The sequence below is a fragment of the Apteryx mantelli genome, chromosome 15, assembly GCF_036417845.1.
Source record: "Apteryx mantelli isolate bAptMan1 chromosome 15, bAptMan1.hap1, whole genome shotgun sequence".
Taxonomy (NCBI): domain Eukaryota; kingdom Metazoa; phylum Chordata; class Aves; order Apterygiformes; family Apterygidae; genus Apteryx; species Apteryx mantelli.
Window position 1 is genome coordinate 8,772,781 of NC_089992.1, and position 15,429 is coordinate 8,788,209.

Consider the following 15,429-nt stretch of genomic DNA (forward strand, 5'->3'; position numbering starts at 1 on the left):
ATACCAAATTAAATGTGAAATTTGTGTTGAACTCTACCATCCATTTCTAGTAATGATGCTTAATGTTATCGTGAGAGAATCAAGTACTTTAGATAGCAGGTGCCAGTTGAGTCTCGTTCAGGAAGTCGTCCAAGGGCTCTTGGGTACCACACGCTGGGAAAGTGATTAAAACTCTGCCAGGTTAAGTGAGAAGAATATTTTTGGTTTTCCCCTCTCCCCTTAATTTCAATCTTTTATAGTGGCCAGTTTCCATCTCCAAGGATATATCTTGTAATAATAATTGCTTGTTATCAGTGGATATTTTCCAGTACAGCAAAGATATCTAAATCCAAAGTCTCCAACAGAGGAAATTGATAGGTCTGAGTTTAAGGAGCGTTAGGTTAATCCATCTCAAAGGACACCCTTTGTAAGAAGTGAAATGCTCGGCATTTCCTGTCTATAGGGAGTAGCGTGAGAGAAGGCTATGCCAAGCTTCTGAGGGGGCAGACCTCCCAAGCAGCGAGGGAATAGACAGCTAGGAAAATTTTCTTCTTCCTTGGTTGTCTCCCCGTGGACATCTCTTGCATTGGACATTTCTAAATCAGCATGAGAAAGTGGAAGGAAGCAGCTTTCTGAGTTAGAGCTGTTCAGAGTTTAGAGCAGATTACCAGGTGCAGTAGACTTTGGTTTGTTATGCCTGGGTTTGCTCGTCTGCCATCACATGTCATTGGGTGAATTATATACCCATTTTGTTGTAATGAATTCGTCCTAATTGTGTGAGTGTGAGGGTATTTAATTGTGGTCTCTGTTCTCCTGGACTCGTAGGAGACAGTTACAGCAAATACATAGCGCCACAGAAAGGCAACCAGCGGGAGCTGTGCTGCCTTTCCCTGAGACCTGGTGCTAGGAGCATGGCCGAGGTAAGGGTGCCTAAGGGGTACTCTGGATTAGTATATACAACCTATCTGACCTTGCTCTGCTGCTTCCCAGGCCCTGCGATTTCCCAGAACTGCGCAAGCAGGCGCCACTGCTCCATCAGTGCCTGCACTTTGCGCCATTCCTTGCCATAGTTGCCATCCATGGGTCAAGTGCATAAGGTTGACATGAGAAGTGCTGTGGATTCTCTCTGCTGTTGTAATTCTGACTAAAACATTATCATTCCACAGCACTCTGCGCTCGCTAACAAACCAAAAAACATTCTGAATATTAAGAATTAGGGCTATAGGCCATGTACCTCGGCCAAGTTTCAACACACAGCATATTTCTTATACCCTGTATTCCTTAAAGTTGTTCCACTGATTGTGCGCTGAATTTGGAGTTCTTCACTTCCTGTTCGAAAAATGACAAGATTTAGAGCATTGTTGTTTCCCACCTCAGAAATGGCTGCAAAATTAGCGGTGAATGATGCTGCTCAGGAGTCAGCTGCTCAGCCGGGACAAGCCAGTGGAGCTCTATGCACGTCAACAGACCTTTCCCTGTGTAAATCAGCAGACCGCTTCCCTTGCTGTCAGAAGGCAATATGAGGCGTTTCAGGCTGCAAAGCCTATATGTAAAGTAAATGCATTGTTATTTAAAAACAGTTCCTATTGTTGGGAAGCTGGCAAGGTAAGCCGTTTGGTGGGTAAGCGATGGAGTGTAATAACCTGAGAAAACTGCTCTGCAATAACAGCTTTGATTCCTTGCAGGATAAAGCTGTATAATGTTGCCATCCTTCCTGTACCTTTCATGAATACGGCACTTCATGTACACTAAGTGTATTACTTTGTCATGTGGACTGATATCTGATCTAATCCTCCTGGGCTTTGCTAGCCTGCTTGTGAAAAGTATGAAGTTTTCAAACAAAGTTTTAGGCTTAAGGTAACATCTAAAGTATAGATTTCTGAAAGCGCCTTGGCAGTGTTTCTTGAGAGGCTGCTCTTCGAGCTAGGCTGATAACCCATCTTGCCTCAGAGACGCTTTTTTTCTCCTTGATACTGAATTGCCTATATCATGCACCATTAAATCTGACACAGTTTATCTGCAGGTTGGCTGTGCAGAAAAGGAGAAAGTCCAGCATAGGCTTGGCAAATTCTGAGTAAAGTCACTGGCAGGCTGACGGCTGCTTCTGCTCTACGGTGCAGTTCTTTCCACTGTACAGAGAGCTTTGGTTCTTCAGCAGCACACAGTGGTTTTTTAAGGGATTGTGCATTACTGACGCTAGAAATATTATTGCAGAGGGCACCCATGTAAAGCTGGTGCAGCACAAAAGTCCACAGAGAAAATGATGTCATGATTTGATGGAGGAGAGGGGGAAAAAATAGTATCTATCACAGTGCATAACAGTCAGGAACCCCTGTATGCATTCATGAATATAATCTTCCCAAATGTATTTCCCCTGTAAAATATGTATGTAACTTCTAGCACTTGGATCTCTGCTATTTGTACTGGCAAATATGATTTTTGTGGGATTTTTCAAAGCCATGGGGGACAATTCATGAGCCAGAATAACTCACGATCTGGTCTCTTTCTGGTGTTTCAGTTCCTGGAAGACAGAACTCACCATGAGAAGAGCAGATGTCACTTTATTTTGGTGCAATAAATGGCTCCCTGAAGCAAAGAGGAGAACGAGGAGCTAGGAAAACATAAGTAGACAGGCAAATGCCAAGAAATACAGGATTTCCTGACTAATGAGGCTTTGATGTCCAGTGGACGCAGAATGCACAAGTCCTCAGCCCTCTTTCCTCTAGCTGGATGGCCGGCTTTTGTGCTGGACAGGCGAAGTGAGCAGCTTAGAATCAGAGGCCAGGCTGGGTACAGAAAACCTGGCAGCACGCGACACTTTTTTTCCCATCTGAATAATCTCCCCTTCACTTTTATGCCCGTGGTTGTTTTCATCACTGCAAGAGTTACAATGTTTCTCTTTGAAATATGACCTGGCAGCTAATCCTTGGTATTACTGAGCGCCTCTCTCCTCCTGATGTCAGCAGGAGTCCTACATCCTCATCACTCCTCCAGTTAAGCTCTGCATTCCTGTCTGGCAGAATCATGAACACACACTTCTTTCCCTAATGGATCTGGAGATTTTCTATGTTCTTTACTGAAATCTTGGTTTGCTGAGAGGAGGTTTTGGACCAGACCCACCAAGGTTATTAAAGCTATTTTCTCACTGCTTTCTGTAGAGAGAAAGGCACTTACATAGAAGAGGCAATGAAATAGCTTTGCACCCTCATTCAGACTAGACAGATGGCAGAGGGCTTCAGCAACACCCTGGCTGTGCCACTGTACCATCACCCTGCATCTGGCTAGAGTAGTGTAGCCTGGTATCTCCATGTTATTGGGGAACAGGGGCAAAGAGAGAACCGCGATTTGCCCAAAGCGACTGTGACACTTCAGGGTGCAGAATTCACCTCTCTCCAACACAAGTGTAGTGTTTTAATGTCATGATTAAATTTTCCCTTGGTGCACAATCTGACACATCTTTTCACCCACTTACTGCATGCAAGAACTGACCTTTTATCGTTTGTGGTTGTAAATCAGAAGGTGATGTTAAATGCTCAGGGTGGTTCTCCATGAAGTGATTGTTTGACTGCTATGCAAGCTGTGCTCTAATTAGCTCCATCCATCCAAATACATGTACCATTTTGATTAAATGAGTACTTTTGTCAGTTTATGTTGCTGCAGCATTCACTCAGAATATGCTCGTTTCTGTGATGTGTTAGCATTCTTTTAAGAATTTTAGTGGGAATTTATATATGCATATATAAATATGCACAAACACACACGTATATGCACATACAGAAAAAGTAAGATAATATAATTGCAATTTTCAGGTAAAACACATAGAACATTTTGACAGGCATTTGAAAATTGATTTTTACAAAATATTCAGAAAATACTGGTGTTAACAGGGATTTTCAAAAATGTCCCTTTTTGGGAATTGATAGATGATACAAGCTACAAATGGATTTGTTTGAAAACAGCATCTCAGGGTTGTGCAGGTGGAACATTATTAAAAAAAACAGAACAGGAACAAAGAAAAGTCTTAGGAGATCTAATGTACAACAAATAGCAGTGGCAACTCTCATCTGTGCTTTACTATGTTCTTTTTACAATGTGGTGCCATCTCCTTAGATCACAGCAAATAGTTGTTTTTTCCTCTTTTCTCTGTTTACTGGGAGTCGTGTGTTCCTGGCTGGTAGGTCCTTCTGGCACGAGGAATCCTCTAAGCCCTGTATGAATTTTGAAGTAGGATGTCGGTGGAGCCTCACATTTGTGTTAACCCTCCAAGCCTGTTGGTTTTGTTGTGTGCTAGACCTCTAACATTCGTCACTGTGATTCCTGACAGACAAATTTTAAGAGGCAGGGAGATCATAATGAAATATTTGCTCTTCTTCATGAAACATCTGGAGCTCTGGCAAGATCAGGAAATTAGCAACAGTTGCCATTTATATGCCATATCTGACGTTTTTTGATAGCCATAATGGAGTCCACAGCATATGCAAATCAACTGCATAACAAGTGAAGATAAGCAAGGGTTTGGATTTGCTTCCATATGGTGGTAAAAACAGAACCGATCAGAATGTTTTGAATGCGAGTGTTTAGATTTGTTTTATATCTGATGACATCTAAGGAAGATTTAGGATCAGGGCAAAGGCTGAAGTTTTAACCTGGATATATTATCAGTTATCTCTGATCACACATACCTCATCAGATGTTTCTGCCATAAGCCCCACTTTAATTAGTTATAAAGGCAAGATGAATTTCTCAGACCTTGCCTTCTCTGCCTTTTATTCTTATAGGTACACACACACACACACACACACACACACACACACACTCTCGTAAATAAGCTACTGACTAATCTCACTTGTTCTCCCCAGGAAAGAATGAGGGAACATAAGTGACATTAGTCTCATAGCTTTTTACTCTACTAGAAGTTTCTCAGACCAGTTGTAATGATCATACCTAGAGTGAGATGCATAACTTTTGGGGGGGATTATGATTTAGCAGATTTATTTTGGATTAGTTCCAACAACAGCATAGGACCTTGCAGATATGAAGTACCTTTGAGAGGTAGCCATGTTGACCAGTGTCTGTCTGCTGGAACCTCTGAGGCTTCAGTGCTTTGCCATCATGCTGGATTTATATTCTTTTCAGCTCCCCATTGTTTGCAGAAGGCTTCAGAAACTTTTTTCTTCTGTGACCCTTAAGATGAGATTTTCCTAAAGACTTTCTTTAAAAGCAGGAAACCCCACATGATGCAACACCCTTTCCCTTCTCTGGGCACTCCAGTGCCTTTATCATCCATTTTACCAGAGTTCAGTCCTTTTGGTCCCGGTCACTGTTTGCCCATTTGAAGACACGTGAGTGTGAAAGCAAAAAGACCTGTGGAGAAGCATTTCTAAAACAGTCGCTCTTTACTTTAAAAGGTACAAGAATGAGATAAGTGTGTGTGGAATAGGAATATGTGCTTAATTCGCTAATGGGAATCTTATCTTCTCTTTTGCCACATAGTTTTGGTTTTAGCTTCTAGTTTAAGCTCTCAAATAGCTGATGATAACACTTTCTTTTCTAGACAACCATTTCTGCCTGCCAGTTGACCTTCCTAATCTATCTCGAGTCCTACTCAGATGTTTAAAATCTCCCTTCAGGTGACCTGCTGCTTTGTCAACACTTACCTCAAGTCTAGACTCGAAGAACTGATTTGCCCTGGTCAGTAGCCAGCTCTTTGCCTGAGATTGCTTCCTCCTGAATGCAATAGTGTTAAGGTTCAGTGATCATCTATTGTTACCTCTCTGCTTGCTCGGGGAGCATCTCCTGAGACCTCCTGAGTCTTATAATGAAAACTGTGCTCTGAATACAGAGCAAACCCTGTAGTTGTGTGGGTGTAGGTACATGAGTGTCTGAATGTATGTGTATACACATATATGTATATCTATTATCTATCTGTCTATTATGAAAGACAGATAAGTGATGATAGTCTACTTTTTTCTGTGTGTATAGACATACATATACGTATTTACATATATATACACACATACATATATGTATCGTAATAGATAGAGAATAGATTCTCTGAGGCATCAGAATGGTAATCAGCTAAAAATACATTTTCACAAAAAAAAAAACCCGTAACCAAGATGCCGCTTTTCTCCTCCAATGGGCATAGTGGTTGTGATTTAGTCATTTACAGTAGTTGTTAGTGCAGTCAGGTAGTTAGATGTCCATCTGTCATCTAGTGTGCAAGCAAATATTTGCATGCACAGTTATTTGGCCCAGAAAATACCTTGAGCATAAAATAGGTATGCAGCTCAAACACAGTCTCTAAATGTTCTGGCCATCTTAAAACATTTCACTTTCAAACACCCCAAATCCTTTAAGTTGCTCAGAGAGAACTAAGGGATTTATATTTGGAATTTGGACTTTTGAAATTAAATATATAGAGACAATTACAAAACTTGGATGAAGTCAGTGGAATGATAGAGATCAGCACCAAGGGAGATGAGAACCCAGGACAACCTGCATGCCTTTCCCTTTTTTAACCTCAGCAGTACAAACTTGCAGCATCTAAGCGAAAGTTGTTCCACGTTTTTTCCCTCTCTCTGTGCCAATGTCTCAATTACTGGAAGCACCCAAAAGCAATTAGAAGAATTCCAATAATCATCCTGTACTACTGTGGCTGGACTGCTATGTATCATCAATAACGTGATTATCATTTTGAGAAGGAATTGCTTGGGGTAGAGGCACTGTGAGAAAGGTTCCAAACAGGTTTCCAGTCATATTTGCAGCAACTCTCACGTTATTCAGTGTACTAACGAGTTCCAGTAGTCTTAATAAATACCTTCCAATATAGGGGGACTTGACTGCTCATATTTCCACTGGCAGCTTAAGCTAAGTCAAAGTGTTATCAGTTTTGGATGCATTATTTCTGACTCTCAGAGTGAAATCCAAGCCACTGACAGTGCTGCCTAGTAGCTGGATATTCTCCCATCTATTTTACATCACCCATCCTTTACTTCCTGCATTCACGTCCCATTCTTAATGAATGTTACAAGATCACAATAAGCTAGATTTTAAACCCTTTACTGTTAGTTGCTTTATTGGAACTGACTATAAATTTCAGCATAAGACTGCAACAGTTAGCCAAAGGTAGCAGAACACAGAGATGAGGTACCTCACAAGTACTTGTTGGATAAGAACCTCTAGTTGATTTTGACAGCAAAAGTGCGTTGGGCTGCCTGCTTGCTGGCCCAGAGCTGACACTAAGTGACATTGCTCCCTTAAATATCAAGTTTTAGTGCAATATGGATCTGAAAGGCAAGACCAGGACTATGCTTTCATGCCTTAACCAAGTCTGCGAACAGTGTGTGAGTATATCTTGTGTCTTTCTTGTAAGAGTCTCCAGCTTGCTTAAAACTTGAGTTCTAGGGCTTGAGCTTTGGTGTCCAGGAATCTGGCCCAAAGCTCAAGAACGTAGTGATGTGTAGATATAAGCAGTCAGGACTCATGTTTTTTTCAGGGGTGTTTCATGTTGATAAGGAGTTCACACAGAAGCCAGTGCTGGGTGCCAATTTTAGGTGAATAAAACTGTTCCACCAGCTGTGTGAAGTGGCTGAAGTTGTTTGGTGAGACTGAATTTTAGCAGGTTGCATAATATGTCTGTGGAGATATAACCAGAGTTTGCCAAGCTCAAGCCTACCTTTAGGCTCATATTTAACTAACTTCCTACTGTAGGCAAATGGAAGCTATAATTCGTACCCTGATTTAACTTCTCAGTGCTGATGGAGGTGCAGTTGCCATAGTCATATGTATCTTTTCAGGCAGCAGATTTATAGTGTTGTGTGGAGCACTGCATTGGTGTTTTGTCCAAGTCAGCTGCTGCACTGTGTGGAGGTGGGTGTCATCACAAAGCACAGTGAGCATACAAGTCCACAAATCTCCCCTAAAGAACAGAAGAGATTCCGGGATATTTTGATGCTTTCATGTGTTTGTGCAGAAATGTAAATGTATTAAAAAAAAATGAAAACTAGGAACTGGTGAGGGGTGAGAGAAAGAAAACTAGTTATCTTTGGGATCTGCACCAACTGTCATAGCTCCATTTCATGGCTGACTTGCATCTGTTCAAGTCAGTTGCTTTTATTAATGCTTACAAGCCTACAGCCATAAGAATGCTAAAGATGCAATGTTAGCACTACACTGATATATGGATGGTTTCTCCATGAGGAAGAAATTAATGATTATTCCTAAGACTGAAGCCACAGCTTTTGATGTCTCACCAGCTTTTCCATCCTCCAAATGTAAGGAAGAGTTCATGTGGATTTCATTGGTCAGTGTCAGAAACATGCTGGGATTTGGACTGTGAGATTTGGAACCCAGGATGGTCATGCACTGTCAAGGTGGTGCCCTTCAAATGGGAGAAGAACACCGAGGTGTCCCCTCCCCAAACCCCTCTTTCGCAGAAGGATCATAGCTTAACCAGTGATGTGGTGTAATTCAATTAAATGCAATTGCTCATATTCATGCAAGGCTTTTCAGTTTCCCAACCATGTGCAATGAGAGGTGTGTACCCATCTTTCTCTCTGCTCTTAGAGCAATCATTAGCCATCTTCCCTCCCGTAAGATTAGAATTAGAAGAATTAGAAGACTAATACAGGGTTTCTGCTGGGCCCAAGTAAAATGCTGTCAGGGGCTAAATTGCTGCAAGCCTGAATGAACATTAGGGGACAGCATTGGCCAGGAGTCAGCCTGTTCCGTGCTCTTCATGCTCTCCCTTTATTTACAAGTTGTCTTCCCTTGTCTAAATGATAAAGCTCCACTTGCTACTTGCTGATCTAACTGGTGCACTCGACATCCATTTTTAATCTGGCCAAATCAATTATAAATATTACGAGCTGCAATTACCCTGGGAACTCCTGAAAAACTAATTAGTACAAGTCCTAACGATGAATTACACCTTTCTCTTGGCTATTTGCAGCAGGGAAAGAAAACGAAAAGAAAAACCACTATGCTCAGAAAGAGACCAAACATCTCTCAGCCATAGCAAACAAAATTCAAGGCAGTGTTTAATTACATTCATATGGTTCATGAAAGAATGGGCCATGGTGGGCTGAAAGCCAGGGCACCTGGCATTGCCTAGGGCTTAGCTCGTGTTTTCTTGGGAGGTGTTGCAAGATGTAAATGTCCTTTGCAAGGAGTCTTTGGAAAGGGAAATCTCATGGGAACCTGCAAAGTTCATATCGTTCTTGTTTACTGTGTAGCAACAAAGGAGGCTAATGCGATAGCTCTTTAAGCTGGAGCCATGTTGTGGCAGTGTGGAGCTGATTCCCTCCCTTGGCAAGGTCAGGGACTAAACGGGAACTAAAGCCGCGTCTGGCTTTTCTTGAGCAGGGGGAGAAGCCAGGCGGCTGTTTGGAGAGCTCCTGAATTGCAGAGGAGAAGTGGGATAGGCTGACAAGGTGTGCGCCTCACCTTGCAGCAAGAGAGTCCAAACAGAAAGGGCAGACTGAAGACTTTCTTCACTGGCATCTTGTTGCTGTCGGGTATTTCTTACGGGAGCTGGTGCGGCTCCCTAAAGGCATTGGAGATGTTTCATGTGTCTCCTAAAGTAATGCTTTATGAAGCTGTTAAGGGCAGAATTGTACTCTGGGATAACCGCAAGTGTGGCTGCTTAAGATTCATTTTAGATTCATTACAAGATTTTGGAAGGAGTGTTCCTGTAAAATACTTTTAATAAAACGTATGAAGATTCTCTGAACACATGATAGCTGGCCCGGGAACTCGCTAGAGACTCAAATCCTTGCTTGAGTTGACAAAAACTCTCCCTTATTTCAGGTGAATGCCTTAACTGCTGAGAAACTGGGCTGTTTGGGTTGGACAAACATTTTTTTCTCTTGCTTTCTCTTTTCACAGGGAAATCTTGAACATTTTCAAGAAAGCCATTTCCTGCATTACTGTGGTTTTGAACTGTATCATAGACACACATGGCTTTTTACACACAGGCATGTCCCTGTGCTGGGCAGCTTCCAAGAGACTGGGACAGATAGTGATGGAGGAAAGGTTTAGAGGAAGGGGAGGATACGGTTACAGACAGGGATTATGCGCCTACTGGGATGCTGGGTTTTTTACCTCAGAGAGAGGATAAAGATGTGTTTGTTTGTTTGTTTGTTTATTGATACATCTTCGCAGGGAGTCACTGGTAGATCCGTGACCAATAGTGGTCCCCAGACTTAGCATTTTCCTCCCTTTGGGCTGAAGCTTTAACCACTCACTTCCTACTTTTACTCTGGCAAAACTGCAGCAGGGGTGAGCTGACAGATCTGGGGGGGGGGGGGGGAAGTTCCTTTTCCTTCAGTATCACGCAGCAACTGCTAGGCCTGTCAAGTGAAGGTCAGGCAGCAACCCTGAACAATAGTCAGAGATTTCCTAAGAGGGACAGTTGCCAGGGCCTGTTCTTTCCAGCAGAAAAACTAAAACACGTTCTATTTTGAGCCAGTCAGTAGAATACAAGGAGAGCGAGTCACCTGCCAGACAAGTAAAACGTGAGTGAAACAGCCCCAAAAATGACTTAGGAAATCTCTAGTTTCTCTCCATGCCCTGGATGCACAGCTGAAGAAGAAGTATGCATGGAAGAGAGATCATATGTCATGCCCATGTATAGCATGTAGCTATATTTTCCCATCCAGAAGTATAGACTGTATTTTCTTTTGTGCAATTCAGCAGGTCAGCTGACTGCCAAGGTTTGTGCCCAGCTGTGATATAAAGGGTAGGCGATTTAGAATGAGAGGTTTGAGGCAAGTGTCTGGAAGAGGTGTTTCCCACTCATACCAGGAAGCTCTAGCTGGGCTGACATGTAGGGAAGCACTGGGCGCCCCTCTTCTTCTCATGTTAAGTCAGGGAAAAAGCAGAATTACTTTGCAGGATACCAAAGCTTGCTTTCTTTCCAAAACCAAGCAGACAAACAAACAAACACACCCACATACAAAAGCAGAACTAATTAAGATCAAGTCGTATCTCAATAAATATGCAAATTAAAAATCAAAACAAAGAAATTCTATTTATCACATCATAAAGTTGCAAATTGCTGTTGTGGCTCCCATCGGCTGCCTCATCATAGATGAGGGCTATGAGGCTGTAGGTTTTAAATTAGTAGACCAACTAATATGCATACTTGTTTTATTGTGATAGCTGGGGGACTGGTAGCTATAGATATATTAACAACCCTCCTTCCCCCTCTTCTGTACTGTGTTCACATTCAGTGCTATTCATAGACTGTATTTATCTTGGAGTTCTCTGATGTAATGTCATTGGCTTTCCTCTTTGTTTACCTTCTGTAAGACAACATCATTATTCTTTGGTAAATGTTTCATGTCTCTTGTTGGTTTTTTTTGTTTGTTTGGGGGAGAGGATTTTTTTCAGCTTTAAAAACTCAGATTAAAAAAAAAAAACTAGAACCTGCTCCTAAAAAAACCCCTCTTTTTTGGAAAAGAAAGAAAACCGCACCCACTTCAATTGTATGCAGTAGTCTAGATGCTGCCATTTCTACTAACCCCCATGTTTCACCATTTGCTTTCTCCCCTAAGGGAGCAGGTCTGTGTGGTGTGCAGAAGCAGTGTGCGATGACTTTGGCAGCTTCCCTAGTGGATTTCTAACCTGCTCCCCAGCATGCTGCATGTGGCCATCTCTTCTCTTTTAGAAGAACCTCCAACCTGCTCGTTTGAACTAGCCCATTTGTATTGTTTTGTTTTATGTTTTAAAACTTCACACAGCAGAAAGTGAGTTACTGGGATGGAAAAATCCACATAGTAGAGAGATGTAGCTGTTTTGTAGAGTTCGGTAGTGTGATAAAGAGCCTTTCGACTCTTAAGTCACCAGGGTGATTACAGCCTGACTTGGCAGCAAGAGAAAGTTGGTACCGTCTATTTGCTGTTTGGTAGCTCATCATGTGATTTGAGGTGGTAGCATTGATCCGGTTAGTAGTAGGGATCAGTCCAAATCAGAGAAACCACCACTAAGCTCAGTATTAACTGGCTTGCTCGTTCATAGTAACAGCAAAGGAGCCAAGGGCAGAACAAACTAGGCAGAAAGACTTCTTTCCTGATACCTAGAGATGGTCTAGGCACATCCCCACATGGGGGGAACCTCTCTCTGCAACGTATCTATGCAAGAATTGAATTTTCATCATCTTAGTGTTTCATGTACTGCGTATGTGGATTTCTAGGCAGTGTGGTAGCAGCCGTCTTTGGAGGGAAAGCTAATAAAGTCCATTACAGAGGATTTAGGCACATATACTTGCTTCCTAAAGACTTTATATGTGTTTTCCCCTTGTTCTGTACCTTCAGTCTTCAACATAAGCAAATGGTAGTTCTTCTTGTTTTTCCTTTTCCTTCTCTCTTTGTTGTCTTCCGGATTTTCCTTCCATACTGCAGTGCTTTTGTGCTAGAAGTTATTTTCCCCCTTTCATTGGAAAGGTAGTCCTAAAATCATTTAAGTGGTCAAATGAAGTCAGAAACTCCACTGTTACTGGATTTCCCAGCTTTAAGTAATAATAAGTGATTTTTGTTAATTCTCATCCTGATAATGCAGATGTCTAACTTTGGTTCCTAGATTAAAAACTGAATCATTTTTCCTTCTGTAAGGTATCAGCAAGTTGGGTGGTAGCTATGTTCTGTCCCAATGGCATTAGCAGCTCCTCCCAAAACATGCAAGTGCAATATTGCAAGTAAATACATTTTGTTTCTTTCTGATTGCAAAGCAGCAACAGCAGAGCTTATAAATGAAAAAGTCTAGTTCCCCTGAGTTTAGCTGGCTTTGAACATTATAAGGGGTACTTGGTATCATTATAATACATGCCATGCATCTGTAAATGCATATGTAAAAAAAAGAATAATAATCAAATGCAGTGAGTGGTCAGACTCAGCAGAGACCAGTGCTCATTAATGTTTGTGCTGGGAGGATTGTCCTGGTTTGGTTTGGTTTGGTTTATATCACATACTCGATTTCAGTTTGAGTTCATCCTGACCTAGATTTCTGGGCAGACTGAAGTGCAGCCAGAAACTGTAAAAGTGTATAATTATTCATTTATTTATTTTTAAGCTGTACAGCTCTGTTAAGCTTTCAGAGGATACTTTACACCCTGCCTTTGAAGTAAACTGAGCCAGAGCAGCTAGAGAAGGAGGAGTGAGTTGATACTGCTTTTTTCTGTTTGCAGAGTAGCCTGTATACAGTTAAGATCTGGGTACTCAATGCTGGGAAAACCTTACACTTTTTTTGGAGTGCGGAGAAGAGAGAAAAGAGATCGATACATCCAAGAGCAATACTTTACACCTTTGGTATGTTCTGAAACCTCAGATGCTGGCACTGCTGTGAAACAGTTGAGAGCTGGAAGATTATTCCGGTTACTGACATGTAAATGAGCAGACCACACATTAAAGCTATGTATACTCCATCTGCCAAGCCATTCATTCTTCCCAACCTGGGACAAATTAGAAACTCTGGCCCAGTGGTGGAAGATTATTATTCCTTTCCCAGTCCCCCAAAGCAATACATTCTCCTGCTTTGAGTCTGATTGAAACTGTTGACCTGGAGGTGAAAAACATTATCTGTCCCCCTGATTCATCCAGATTCTGACCTAGGCAACATTGAAACCACAGACTTCTCTCTGGTCTCAGAAAAACACCCAGCTGCCCTCCCAGGCCAAGGGCCAAATTGGAACTAGACAGATAGGAGAAAGGCCTTATCCCCCAGAGCCATATGGTCTAATATTTACAATTCTGTCATAAATATTGTATTAGGCTAACTTAGTACAAAATGTATTGAAAATAAACATGTGAAGAAAGACTGTGACCATTCCTGTAAGTAAATGGCAGGAGGCTAAGATGGTGTAACCTGCCTTTCCGAGAGCCAGACAAAGGAGTTGTGACATCACTTTAGAGTCTCTCTAGAGTCATTCAGACTTGCCTCTGAATTTGACCCTCCTTCATGAAGCTGTGTGACCAAAGATTGTTCATATTCCTTCCATAACACAAGCAGTCCTAGTACTTTTGCCCTTCTTGGAGTCACTGGGCTCAAAGTCCCTAGAGCCTCTGTTTTCCATTTATTCTGCCTCTTGTTAGTGGGGTTCTGAGCTTCCACAGATCAGGAGGCAAAGATGCCAAAGCACTTCAACTACCTGGATTAATTAGGTCCTACACTAAATGTGGAACCTCAGCGAGGTGAGTGATGTTTAAACCAGGAACCTTCTGGTAACTGAATACCTCCTCTTCCCCTCTGCTGTATTTCAGCTTCTTTAACCTTGTAAGTGCCTCAAGACAGGAATGGTGTTGTCTGTATATAAAGCACTACACTTCTGCATAAGCAATAGCAATAATAATAATAATAATAACAATAATAAATGTTTCTCCTGTGAAGTAGGTAAGTAGCATTCTTCTTCATTTTACAGATGGCAAAACAGACACAAAGACATATAGGATATTGCTTAGTGTTATCTCATGCCTCATTAGCAGAGCCAGGATTGAACCCAGGAAATGCATTTCCCTGTTTCTCACTCTTCCCACTGGATACCAGCACCCTCCTTTGATCACATCCCCTTTCTCTTGTGATTTTTCTGCAGAAGCAGCAGCAACAGCAGCCTGGAGACTGATGATGAACCTCCTTGTGTGGAAGAAATAGATTATAATACTGACAGCTGCTCTGATGGTGAAGGGGACTTCTCAGAGCTAGACAAAGAGATCCAGGAGTGCCTGTCGCAGGTGGAAGAGGAGACAGAAGACGAGGGGGCAACCACGGGACAGACATGCAGTTCCAAGGTTCTCAGAGGGCTCTATACTTCCAGCCAGCCAGCAGCCAATAATATGGCTCTCCCTCTGCGTTCAGTACCGCTCGGGATGTACAGTGGGTTTGAGAGCAGCCCTGCATGAAGAGGGCTTTGACTTGCTGAGCAATAAGCAAATGTGTTAGTGTTCATGCTCGTCTGTTTGCCAGCTTCAGCATCCTCCCCAGATGTGTTGCTCCAGTTCTGCATGGAAAATTGACTATATGTTTGTGTATTTTATATACATATATAGAGAGAGAAGGACTCCTTATCCTTTGTACACAAGGTGGAGTGAGAGGCTGCTGGCCCAGATGGTACTATGTGAGAACATCAGCCATTCCTAAACACAATCCCCAGTTCAGTAACTGTCTGTAGTTTATTAGTATATGGCTTCATGTAGATTGTCCTGAGGAATGGTCTTCCGAGCAGCCAAGAAACAAGAGATGATGACCCTCATCCCAATTTAGGCTTTTACTGTGGGCAACAGCCTTTGTCCACAAATCCTGGAAGAGTGGCAGTTTCTGAGGCCTTTGGTCAGAGCTCTCTGTTACCATTCATTTGTCTTGAGCTGTAGAGCGTGTGTCTGATTACTGTCTGATCAGAATTTTGACAAGTGTCTTCAACAGGCTTTGGATCACACTGTGCATGCTTCTGAGCTGGTC

The 15,429-nt window shown here is 42.2% G+C and overlaps 1 protein-coding gene across 1 annotated transcript in view; it reads left to right on the top strand.

Moving 5' to 3' along the window:
* The window catches only part of AGBL1 (AGBL carboxypeptidase 1), a 356,032-nt gene extending 341,159 nt beyond the window's left edge, over positions 1–14,873 (top strand). Inside the window, exon 24 of the mRNA XM_067305788.1 lies at positions 14,567–14,873. Within this exon, the coding sequence (XP_067161889.1) occupies positions 14,567–14,873 (307 nt within the window). The remainder of the gene's footprint in view (positions 1–14,566) is intronic.
* Positions 14,874–15,429: the final 556 nt, after the last annotated feature.